This window comes from Vipera berus (assembly GCF_964194415.1).
Source record: "Vipera berus genome assembly, chromosome: W".
NCBI classification, from domain to species: Eukaryota; Metazoa; Chordata; class Lepidosauria; order Squamata; family Viperidae; genus Vipera; species Vipera berus.
Window position 1 is genome coordinate 50,669,271 of NC_138210.1, and position 12,770 is coordinate 50,682,040.

The 12,770-nt window shown below is 41.6% G+C and overlaps 1 protein-coding gene across 1 annotated transcript in view; it reads right to left on the reverse strand.

Annotated features, from left to right (window-relative positions):
* LOC308676592 (integrin alpha-L-like) overlaps nucleotides 1–12,770 on the reverse strand; it is an 87,614-nt gene that overhangs the window by 24,222 nt on the left and 50,622 nt on the right. The window contains exons 8-16 of the mRNA XM_081342486.1: nucleotides 11,886–12,030; nucleotides 10,659–10,809; nucleotides 9,113–9,180; nucleotides 8,011–8,143; nucleotides 6,039–6,187; nucleotides 4,881–5,018; nucleotides 4,565–4,768; nucleotides 3,246–3,376; nucleotides 1,810–1,970 (exon numbers count right to left, since the gene is read on the reverse strand). Coding sequence (XP_081198612.1) covers nucleotides 1,810–1,970; nucleotides 3,246–3,376; nucleotides 4,565–4,768; nucleotides 4,881–5,018; nucleotides 6,039–6,187; nucleotides 8,011–8,143; nucleotides 9,113–9,180; nucleotides 10,659–10,809; nucleotides 11,886–12,030 — 1,280 coding nt within the window. The remainder of the gene's footprint in view (nucleotides 1–1,809; nucleotides 1,971–3,245; nucleotides 3,377–4,564; nucleotides 4,769–4,880; nucleotides 5,019–6,038; nucleotides 6,188–8,010; nucleotides 8,144–9,112; nucleotides 9,181–10,658; nucleotides 10,810–11,885; nucleotides 12,031–12,770) is intronic.

Genomic DNA, 12,770 nt, shown 5'->3' on the forward strand with positions numbered 1-12,770 from the left:
CTGCAAGCCCTCTGTCTTTTTTGATGACCATCATAGCATAGGGACGCGGTGGCTCAGTGGGTTAGGATGCTGAGCTTGTCGATCAGATGGTCGGCAGTTTGGCGGGTCGAATCCCGAGTGCCGCGTAACAGAGTGAGCGCCTGTTACTCGTCCCAGCTTCTGCCAACCTAGCAGTTCGAAAGCACGTAAAAATGCAAGTAGAAAAATAGGGACCACTACGGTGGGAAGGTAACAGCGTTCCATGCGCCTTTGGTATCTAGTCGTGCCAGCCACATGACCATGGAGACATCCTCGGACAAGCGCTGGCTCTTTGGCTTTGAAACGGAGATGAGCACCGGCCCCTAGAGTCGGAAATGACTAGCACGCATGTGCGGGGGAACCTTTACCTTTTTATCATAGCATATCTATTGTATCAAAACTACAATTCCATCCCCTCACTCCCGTGCCTTCAAAAAAGAGTGAAAAGCCAGTAAACAGGAAGTAAACAGGAAGTTCTCATAAGTTTCCTTTTTCAGGTAATTTCAAACAGTCTTTAAGCAACTGATCAAGGACAACCTATATAAAACCAATTAAAAACAATAAACATTTTTTTAAGTAAAAAGCGCTAAGGAAACAAACATTTTCTTTCCTTTTAGATAATTAAAGACAACATTGTGCTAAGGGGAAAAAGTATCAGAAGGAATCATGACAGAAAATCCCCAAGGGGATTATTACAGGTAGTCCTCGACTTACAACAGTTCATTTAGGGACCGTTCAAAGTTACAACATTGCTGAGAAAAGTGACATGACCATTTTTCACACTTGCAAGTGTTGAAGCATCCCCATGGTCATGTGATCAAAATTCAGACCGTTGGCGAGTCACATTTATGATGGTTGCAGTGTCCCAAGATCATGTGATCACCTTTTGTGACAAACTGATAAGCAATGTCAGCGGGTAAACCAGATTCACTTAACAACCACGTAATGAACTTAAGAACTGCCATAATTCACTTAACAACTGTAGCAAGAAAGGTTTGTAAAACGGAGCAAAACTCACTTAACAAATGTCTTCCTTAGTAACATACACTTTGGGCTCAATTGTGGTCATAAGTCAAGGACTATCTGTTTCAGCCAGGGGTCTCCAAACCTGCTGACTTTAAGACTTGTGGATTTCAGCTTCTAGAATTTCTCAGCCAGCTATGCAGGTTGGGGAATTCTGGGAGCTGAAGTCCACAAGTCTTAAAGTTTAGAGCAGGGGTCTTCAAACTTGGCCCTTTTATGACTTGTGGACTTCAACTCCCAGAATTCCTCAGCCAGGCATGCTGGCTGAGGAATTCTGGGAGTTGAAGTCCACAAGTCATAAAAGGGCCAAGTTTGAAGACTCCTGGTTTAGAGACACCTGATTTAAGCAATTGGAGGCCATTCATAAAGAATGCCAAAGCCATTGGTGCCTGAACAAAAAACTATTTTAAAAAAGGAGCAACATTGGAAGCACTGAATGAAAGACATAGCCGAGTCCAAAGCCTTGGTAGTGCTTTGCTAGCCTAACACCACCACGCCATTTTAAGTAAGTAAGTAAGTAAATAAATAAATAAATAAATAAATGAAGACTACAACAGGACCCAGACACAGAAAACACTCAAATGTACTGGACTGGCTGATTCTACATTTGGGTTCTTTTTTAAGTTGGCAATTTCACAGGAAAGCAACTAGCATCAAAGAAACCATGGGCTGTTTTGCTTTCTCCCCATATCACTTGCTGTGCAAACTGATGTGAATGCTGGATTCTTCTTTGGATTAGGATCACGATCAGCCCCACAGATGCCTCACCTGTGTAATTCTTGGTGGCAAAGCTGTTATCGAAGCAGATCCTGAGTTTCAAATTTATATTATGCCAGGGTTTGCTGGGCCCGGCGCATTCAACATCTTTCACTGGAATTTCCTTCGGCTCAAAGGTCACTTGCGTAGCCACGTTGACAATTGGTCTGGATCTGCAAGTACCAGAAAACAAAAATAATCTACTAGTCCCTGTGGATCAAACCTTCTACATTTAGGTGAGGAGGGATGGAGGTACCGCTGTTTGTTTCAGAAGAGAAAGAAATGTAGGAGTTTAAAATTGTAGAGTCCGTGGAAAGGGAAAAAAAAGCACTGTGTTTATGAAATTAAACAATTACAAGGTAGTCTTAGACTTACAGCCATTTGTTTAGTAGCTAATCAAAGTTACAATGGCCCTGAATAAAATGACCTAGGACCAGTTTTCACTTGACCGTTGCAACATCTCCTCAGTCACATGATCAAAATTCAGATGCCTGGCAACAAGTTCATATTTATGATGGTTGCAGTGTCCCAGGGTCAGGTGATCACCTTTTGCGACCTCCTGACAAGCAGAGTCAATGCGGAAGCTGGATTCCCTTAACAACCATATTGCTATGGCTGAACGACTGCAGTGATTCATTTACCAGCTATGGTAAGAAAGATCATAAAATGGGGCAAAACGCAGTTAACAAATGTCTCACTTAACAGCATACGTTTTGGGGTTGTGGTCATAAGTCAACGGCTACCTGCAATTATAATTTAATTTAGGAAATAATTTTCCAGCTCAGACAGACTTTTATCTTCCTAAAATCCAGGGGTTTTATTTCCAATAATTTACTCCTCCCCATCTCAACCAATTAGAGAAAGATCAGTCACCTTTTGCAAAAAAGTAAGAAAGTTGTGTTTTCTCTTTTTCCACAACTAATTATCGTTAACAAGAGTCAGAGTTTCTCTTTATTCTGCCTTTAATCTTTAATTCCAAACTGTTTCTCTTTCTCGCGATATATATAACATCTAACGTAACTTTCAAATCCCTTATCTTCGCTATTTAAATGAAAAGTCTATATTTTGTTGATTATTTTTAATTATTCCGCTGAAGCCTCAAGAAAGGGAAAAAAACCAATCTTTCAAATATGTAGAGCCCTTTTTTCTTTCTTTTACAGTATACTAGTATTTTTGAAGGTCACAAAAAGTGAATTGCTTTCTACAAGTTGGGAAATTTTGATTCTGATGTTCGTTTAAATGCTAATCCTTTCTCAAGTTTTTTTTTTTTGCTAGAGGAAATAAAAACTCTCCTCGTAAATTCCTGGTTTAAGAAATAGTGGAAACTGAAAATATCATTATGCGTCCTACAACTGTTCTTTCCTTCACTTTCTGGTCTTTCTTTCACTTCCTGAAGTTTTATGGCCTCACCTGGGACAAGCCAAGAATATGAACTCTCAATCACTTACTGAAGCACCATCACCTTTCCCAAGGCTCCGACTGCAATGCTGGTGAGGCCATCTCCACTGAGGTCTGTCTTTCCATGGATGGACTGTCCAAAGTATCTCAGACCAGGAGAAACGCTGGCTCCACTAATTCTCTGCAGGAGATAAAAAGGCAGTTGACTTAACTAGAAGTAAAGTTCCAGACTGGAAGAGTCTTTAGACCTGATTCTTTCCGAAGGCTGGTGCTTCAAAAACTAATCTGTTAGACTACGTTTTACAGTTTCTATTGCCACATTTTAATATATTTTATTACTTTCTTGGAATAACGATAGATGGCCATCCCAAGGTTGTTGTTTTTTTTAAAAAATGAAGTCATCCTTCCCAAGCTTGAAGTCATTGGTCTTCTTCCATTTGTAATCCTCCTCCTATTATTATCACTCCCAGCATTTCATGTTCTTTTTTCCTTATTACAAAAAAAAATCTATTAAGGAGAGAGTGACAGAACAGATACAGAATTTCTTTGGTCAGTCATGTTGGCGCTGTCCATTCAAAGATATAACTTTTGACAGACAGAAGAAACCTGGTAAAGCAGGGGTGTCCAACCTTGGCAACTTTAAGACTTCTGGACTTCAATTCTCAGAATTCACGTTGGCTAGGGAGTACTGGAAGCTGAAGTCCACAGCTCCTAAAGTTACCAAGGTTGAATACCCCTGTTGTAGATTATCAATCCTCTAGGACAGGGGTGTTAAACTGCCGGCCCGTGGGCCAGAGGTGTCGTGGCGAAACCGCACCCACCCCATTGCCGGCAATGGCAAAAAAAGTCCCGATACATCACAACAAGTCACGTGACATTGCGAGTCTGACAACCCTGATCTAGGAGTTAGTTCTAATGTTCTCCCAACCCAAGATTGACCTTCAAAATGTGAACTGAACGTGCCAGAGATGCTCTGAGCACCTCTTATCCTGGGCACATCTAATTGATGGTGACTTGCATAGAGATGTTCAGGGCAGGCTCTTGGCTAATTAAGTGCCCTGGGCTCATAGGATCCTTAGTACTTCTTTTACAAGTAAAATTTCTTATTTCTTATATCCTTCGGACTGCGTTCCTCTCCTGATTATTTTACAGAAATATCCATGTAGCTTCACTGGAACAATATGGAAACACTTGACCATTGGCGTCTTCTCAGAGGCCCACAGCTCTAGCATTTAGTAGTGGCTTCTAATCCAGGTACTACTATGATCTCACCTGTTAGCTTTGGAGATCAGCAACGAACAGCTGGGTGTGGCATTCTAGCAAATTTCTCAGGCGATAGTAGCACATAACACCATTGCTGTAGCCCTACCTGGCTATACTCCATCTGCAGAGTCTTCTCGTGGCTGTTGTAGATGTAAACAGCTCCCCTCTCTTCATCCTCCAAGGGAGCTCCTATAGCCACGTCCATCTGTCCATCCCCATTGATGTCTGCCAGATCTGTGATGGCTGCTCCGAATCTGCCCAGGGGGTATCCTAAATTCCCATTAAATTCTCCATGGAGAATGAGATTATCCTAGAAGGGAAGGAATCTTTGAGAGAACGTTCACTCTCCAAATCTAGGATACAATGTGGGCCTCTCGCAAATGTGTTGGATGTGTATTGCCCTGCCCGTTTTCATGCCTCACCTCTTCCCAGCCATATACATAAACCCGGCCTCCTCTCGTTTCGGTGAAATATTGCTGGGCCCCGATAAGCAGCAGGTCTGTTTCTTGATCACCATCTAGGTCCACAGCACAAAGCACCCCTCCAAAATATGACCCAGTCTGCAAAAGGGGTGTCAAAATGCATATAGTGAAAAATGCAGAGTACCAGCACAGGATCCCCAATCATAGATCACAGACGGTTGATCTTTCTACGGTACTTTGAAATGATCACATACATTTACATTGTCTAACTAAGTCTGGCCTGTTTAAACATCTGAACACACTGTGGGTTTTAATACACTACACCTGTTAATTGGCCAGTATTTGTTCGTTCTCTCTCTCTCTCTCTCTCTCTCTCTCTCTCTCTCTCTCTCTCTCTCTCTCTCTCTCTCTCTCTCTCTCTCTCTCTCTCCCCCCCCCTCCATGTTTAACCATTCCATGCACCTGATGAAGTGAGCTACAGATGACAATAGTCATACAATAAAATCTGTTACTCAGTGTTATCAGATCCCTTCTGATTTTTGCCATATTTAAATCCTGCTTCAGTGAAGTCATCTCCATACATAACATTTGTTGTCTTAAATGGTGCTATCGGTTTTTTTCTTTTTGCTGATTTTTGACTACAAGAGACTTTGTGATTCTAGCTCAGGGGTCTTCAAACTTGGCCCTTTTATGACTTGTGGACTTCAACTCCCAGAATTCCTCAGCCAGGCACGCTGGCTGAGGAATTCTGGGAGTTGAAGTCCACAAGTCATAAAAGGGCCAAGTTTGAAGACCCCTGTTCTAGCTTAACCTCTCAGCCACCGCTCTCTGCTAGGGAAAGAGAAGGAGAAGAATCATGGTTAGGTTTTCTTGGGCCACCATGACCATCCTTTTGCTATCAGGGTTTCCCAATCTTGGCAATTTCTGGGTATACAGACTTCAACTCTTAGAATTCCACAGGCAGCCTGACCACTGAAGGGACTTGAAGAGGAGTTGAAGTCCATCACCTTCTCTTTGCCAAGATTGGGAAACACTGGCCTAGTTCTAGTAATGATGGTAGGCAGCAGTGGACCAAAATATCTAGAAAGCTCCTTATGACTAGAAGACCTTCAAAGTCCCTTTCAACCCTATGATTATGTGATTCTTTTTTTTCTTTACCTGTTCCCCTTTAATTTCTTGCTTTAATGTCCAGTTCTGAGTTTTGGCATCAACTTCAAATAAGAGGACCCTTCCCAAATGTTGGTATCGAGGGGCGCCAACAGCGTAGAACTCTTTCTGATGATGCTGGAGAAAACAGAGTGTGTACCCTGGGAAGGTTAAAAACATGTAGATGGAAATCCCACAGAAGGTTAGGCCAATCTTTCTCCACCTTGGGAGCATTCAGATGTGTGGACATCAACTCCTAGAATTCATAGATTTTTTCAAGCTGCCAAGGTTAAGAAACACTGGGGTAGGCTGAGGGCCTTCTGCACAACAAAGCAGCTTATTAATAGCACTTTACAATGCCTTGGTAAGGCCACACCTGGAATACTGCATCCAGTTTTGGTCACCACGATGTAAAAAAAATGTTGAGACACTAGAAAGAGTACAGAGAAGAGCAACAAAAATGATCAGGGGACTGGAGGCTAAAACATACAAGGAACGGTTGCTGGAATTGGGTATGTCTAGTTTAATGAAGAGAAGGACGAGGGGGGACATGATAGCAGTGTTCCCATATCTCAGGGGCTGCCACAAGGAAGAGGGAAGAGTCAAGATATTCTACAAAGCACCTGACAGGCAGGACAAGAAGCAATGGATGGGAACTAACCAAAGAGAGAAGCAACCTAGAACTAAGGAGAAATTTCCTGATAGTTAAAACAATTAACCAGTGGAACAACCTGCCTCCAGAAGCTGTGAATGCTCCAACACTGGAAGTTTTTAAGAAGAGATTGGACAGCCATTGGCCTGAAATGGTATAGGGTTTCCTGCCTGAGCAGAGGGTTGGACTATATGACCTCCAAGCTCCCTTCCAACTTTATTATTACTACTACAGCTATTATTATTATTGTTATTGTTATTGTTATTGTTATTATTATTTCTTGGATTCTGCAATAGAGAGGATTAGATATTCTGCCTGAGCTTACACACTGCGTTACACCAAGTCTTGTTTTTATTACAGTTTCTTAAACAAGTCAGAATAACTAGATTTACCCATTACCTTAAGTTTGGTGTATTTACTTGGCAAAGCATATCAGAAAACTAGGCTCATACAGCATGCAACCTGCAGGTCATGATTTATAAAACACAATCCCTGGGTTAACACATTATGTTAGATTGCTTTTTTTTAACAATTGGTATTTAAAGACCTATATAAACTATTGAGTCTGTGCAGCCATCAAAGATTTCATAGAAAAAACCCCATCATAGGGATTACTGTAGTCACTTTATATCCAAATGCTTATTATTATAAGTAGTCCTCGACTTACAACCATTTGTTTAGTGACCGTTCGAAGTTACAACAACACTGAGAAAATGACATGACCCTTTTTCACATTTATAGCCATTGTGGCGTGCATGTGGTCATGTGATCAAAATTCAGACACTTGGCAACTGGCTCCTATTTATGACGGTTTCAGTGTCACAGGGTCATGTGATCCCCTTTTGTGACCTTCTGACAAGCAAAGTTAATGGGGAAGGCTGATTCACTAAATAACTCTGTTACTGTCTTAACAAATGCAGTGTTTCACTTAACAATCATGGCAAGAAAGATTGTATAATGGGGCAAAACTCACTTAAAAGTTGTTCTCACTTACCAACAGAAATTTTGGGCTCAGTTGTGGTCATAAGACTACCTGCATTCATATTTGTGAATAATTTGAAATGTATCTGTACATTTAACAAGAAATAACCACAAGATTGAAATAGAGGTTTGACTCATAACCCCTCTGTTCCATAGGGAAGATAGCTGTATATATCCCAGTTCTATACGATAAGCAAAACAACAACAAAAACTAACCCCAGTTTGTACAAACGTCCAGATCCACTTTCCATAAACTGGCACCCAGAATGACCACGATCCTTAGACAACATATTATGATGGATGGGGAAGAATGGTCCAGATTATATTGGGATGATGGCATCCCCTACTCACCCAAGTAGGCCCCTTCCATCTCTTTCCGGACTGAGGGAGTTGTGATGAATCTTTCGCCGGCAAAATCCATCTGCTGCTCCAGAATGCCCCCAGCCCAGTTGTCAGCACCCACAGCGCCAAGAATCACCTGATCCTGCAGACCAAAAGATCTTGTTTTACAAAGGCAGATCACCAGGAAGCAGAGATGGCAACCTTATAATGTGCTCATCCGGAAGTGTTCTCAGCCTTGATTTGCCCTTAAAAATAAATGTTTTAGGGATGAGGAATCCCTACCAGTGTTTCTCAACCTTGTCAATTTTAAGATGTGTGGACTTCAATTCCCAGAATTCCCCAGCCAGCAAGATCTGGTCATGTGATCAAAATTCAGGCACTTGGCAACTGGCATGTATTAACGACAGTTACAGTGTCTTGAGTCACATGATCACCATTTTGAACTGTGTGTTGTGATTCAGGGTCAGCCTGTGGGTTCGGCAGTTGGGCCGGACGACTCAGAGGAGGAGGAGGAGGGGGGTGTTGAAGAGCTTGATGAGAGCCCCCAGCCAGGCCCCTCTCATCTGGTCACGATGCAGACCCAGCTGTGTGAGCCTGACAGCGTGGATGAAGATGACCCACAGCTGGCCCTGTTCAAGGACGCCCGATGCAGGAGGCAGTCAATCAGGAGTCAACAGAGGAAGGCAATGGGGCTCCTCGGAAGGAGGCAGAGAGAAGCTACGCCCTGAACCGTATTTAAGGGGGAATGCGTGGGAGGGCTGGTTTGCTGAAGGCAACCGCTTGAATAGTTCCTGTTTCATAGCTCCTGTTTCATGGTTGGTGTCTGTTTTATGTTAATAAATTTGGCAGGCTTTATTCCAGCCTCTTGCCGTTTGTAAAGGGGTTGTCCCTGCCTTTTCTGCAGGGCCGGTAGCAGGCTGGTACAGAACACTGTGGTTGTTAAGTTGAGCTTAAACACTGTGGCAAAAAGGTCATAAAATCAGGGAAAACTAATTTAACAACCATCTTGCTTAGCAATGGAAATTCTGGTTGAGGTCATAAGTCAAGGACTACTGGTAAAAAAATTTTTTTGCGGGGGGGTGATGGGGCCTTTCCAATCCTTCAACCTCACCTTGGATATATCCGCGCTGAATCCACTGGATGACAATTCCAGATGGAAGGATCTGCTGTCACTGGTACCTAATATGAAGAAAGATGGGGAACAATATTTCATTTTGGGGGGGGCAAATTTCACAAGGGGTGAGAAATTAATAGTGCTGTAATATATAAATCGGTAGTAATTACTAATTAATATTAATATTAATCAGAATTCAACTGGTGAGGATAATATGTATATGTATATGTATGTATATGTATGTGTGTCTATATATTATATATATATGTGTGTGTGTGTGTATGTGTGTGTGTATGTGTGTGTGTATGTATGTATGTATGTATGTATGTATGTATGTATGTATTTTAGGGTTTTTTAATGCACTTTTTAAATACCTTGTATGTTTTGTGGGGTTTTTTATCTTTATTTGGAAGGGAAAAAATGAAGTTTTGTATTCGTATTTTGCATTTTAATTTTTTTTAATAAAATAAAAATAGAACATGAAGAAAAATTGGAGGGAGGGATGGCAGAGGCATTTGCACAAACCCTTGCTCCTTCCCATCCCATAAAACATGGGATCTGAGTAAGAAAAAACATATACGGGGTATTGGTCGCACATGTCCACATAGACAAATCCAATTTAGTGATTTGATGTCCTACATCGTCAATCCAGTGGTGGGATTCAGCCAGTTTGCGCCAGTTCAGCAGAACCAGTAGCTAATTTTTGGTTGCCCAGGCCCAGAATGGACTTCCGGAAGTGGCATCCACACAGAGAACCGATTGTTCACATCTTTGAATCCCACCACTGGGCCAATCCCATATACAGATACAGAAAATGACCGGGTGGGAGGGGGTTCTGAATGCATTAATCTCTCACTGTGCTACACCAGCCAAGGTATTTGTGGAATGAATGAAAGAATGGGGACTAGGCCAGAGGCTCTGATGTCATAAAAGACAGAACATTTATCAATTATTTTTTCAAGGTCACTGATAAAATCCTTGGAAAATCTGCCTGCCAAGAACTATCTTAGAAGCTCCAGACATGTTGGCAAAGCATGTGAATTGGAAGGCTGTAATGCAGGGCTCTCCAAACTTGGCAACTCTAAGACTTGTGAACTTCAACTCCCATCTAGTTGAGGAATTCTGAGAGTTGAAGTCCACAACTCTTAAAGTTGCCAAGTTTGGAGACCTCTGCATTACAGCCTTCCAATACATGTGCTAGTTGAGGAATTCTGGGAGTTGAAGTCCACAACTCTTAAAGTTGCCAAGTTTGGAGACTCCTGCTCTAGTGGCACAGGAAGAGCGGCACCATCCAGATCCATGGAAGACATCTTCCCAGATTCACAAACTATTATTGCCAGTAGAAATATAGTCTACTCTAAACACTTCTGGAAAGCATCAATACGAGGAAGGCGGTAAGTACACAGCTCTACAGAATGTCCCCATTTGTCAGGTTTTTTTAATATAAAATTTGAAACGCAATTACAACTCTGTTTTAAAAACAGACTGAGGTAGCATTTTTCCCTCAACCTCTCCATGGAGGCACCCGGTGGGCCCGACTCACCTTCAATGGCAAAGATATTAGACTGGAGATCATTGAAACTGTCTTTGAGCTGATCAAAGCTGGCAAGAATTTTAAAAAATTGACTTGTGGGTTCTGAGGCAATCAGTTTGAGATTCTTTTGGGACTCAGGTTCATTAAGGTGATTCCCAATCTGGAGAGACAAGGAAGGAATTATTAAGATAATATTTTGCATTTCTACAGTCAGTCTTTAAAAACGTTGAACTGCAGAAAAAGGAAAGAACAATAAGGAAGTGGGAAGCAGTAAAGAATCAAGTACAGGTAGTCCTTAACTTACAACAGTTCATTTAATGACCATTTGAAGCTACAACAGCACTGAAAAGGTGACTTATGACCATTTTTCACACTTATGACCGTTGCAGCCTCCCCATGGTCCTATGATTTACATTTGGATGCTTGACAACTGGTTCATATTTATGGTGGCGGTTGCAATGTCCCGGGGTCACATAATCCTCTTTTGCGACCTTCTGGCAAGCAAAATCCATGGGGAAGCCAAATTCATTTAACAACCGTGTTACTAATTTAACAACTGCAATGATTCACTTAACAATTGTGGCAAGAAAAGTCGTAAAATGGGGCAAAACTCACCTAACGAATTTCTCACTTAGCAACACAAATTCTGGGCTCAGTTGTGGTGGTATGTCAAGGACTACCTGTACGTGAACATTTGTTACATATGGGTAGTCCTCGACTTACAACCATTTGCTTAGCAACTGTTCGAAGTTACAACAGCACTGAAAAAAGGGACATGTAGTGATCCTTGCATTTATGACTGTCCCAGTATCTCCAGGTCACATGATCAAAATTTGGGCACTTGGCAACTGGGATGTATTCGCAATGGTTGTAGCATCCCGGATCATGTGATTCCCAGCCAGCTTCCCAGAAGCAAAATTAATGGAAGAAGCCATTAATTACCAAACATAGGAAAACAGTTCACAAAATCAGGCACAGTTCACTTAATTTGCTTAGCTGGTCCCAACTGTTGTTATAAATCGAGGACTATACGCAGACAGGTATAGAATTACCATAACTTTTATTAATGCCTGAAAAAAATCTGATCTTATTAATTAAAATATATTTCTTCACTTTTCTCCTTGTAAACTACTTTTTTACATATTAACCATTAACATCACATATAAGGTAGATCACTTCAACACTCTTGGCGGTTCTGTCCATTAGCCAGATGGACAACACCTCTGGATACTTTACCCCAATGATTAGGCGCAAAATATTCTTTTTCTTGACAGCTTCTATATGTCCCCTGTCCCTGTCTGAGGCGTCCCCATCCGTGATAATGACAATCACTTTGTTTGCTTCTTTTCGGGTGCCACGTTCGGGAATGAAGACTTCATTTCTGCCACCAGCAAACACAGGAATTATTATCTAAACCAGTGTTTCTCAAACTTGACAACTGGGTGTTGTAGTCCACACATTTTGCAATTGACCGGTTTGAGAAACCCGGATCTAAACCAAGGAAAATGAGGAGTGCACTTTAATTATTGGGACCTGAAGGCACATGTGTAACTTCAAATATGCATTTGGCCTCTAGCAGCCTTGCCATAATTTGATCCTTCAGGCTAAAATTATACTAACACAACCAAGGCTGTCTGCTTGGGTGAACTGAGGTTAAGGCTACTATTTATGGAAGGTATCTAATTTGGAAAGCTGTATCGGCTGAAAGCTAATACAGGTAGTCCTTGACTTACAACTATGCGTTTACTGACCATTCAAAGTTACAACAGCACTGAAAAAAGTGAGTTATGACCTTTTTCACACTATTGACTGTTGCAGCATCCCTAAGATCACGTAATCAAAATTTGGATGCTTGGCAACCGGCAACCATTTCATCTTGGTGGGAATATCGGAACTAGGAATGCCACTCCAGCTTCCCACGAATCCAACCAGAGATTGGAAACCTTATTGTACTACAATAAACCAGCTTTGAGCAACGTGCCAGAGTGCATTAGACAAAATGTAATTTCAAGTTGTGGTTAAAAACCTCCGGTTCCTCCAATTTAATGCACATTCCATATCTGGATGTCCTGCTTGATTAATCACTAGGTTTCTATGCAATTGTGATCTAAATCTTTAGAA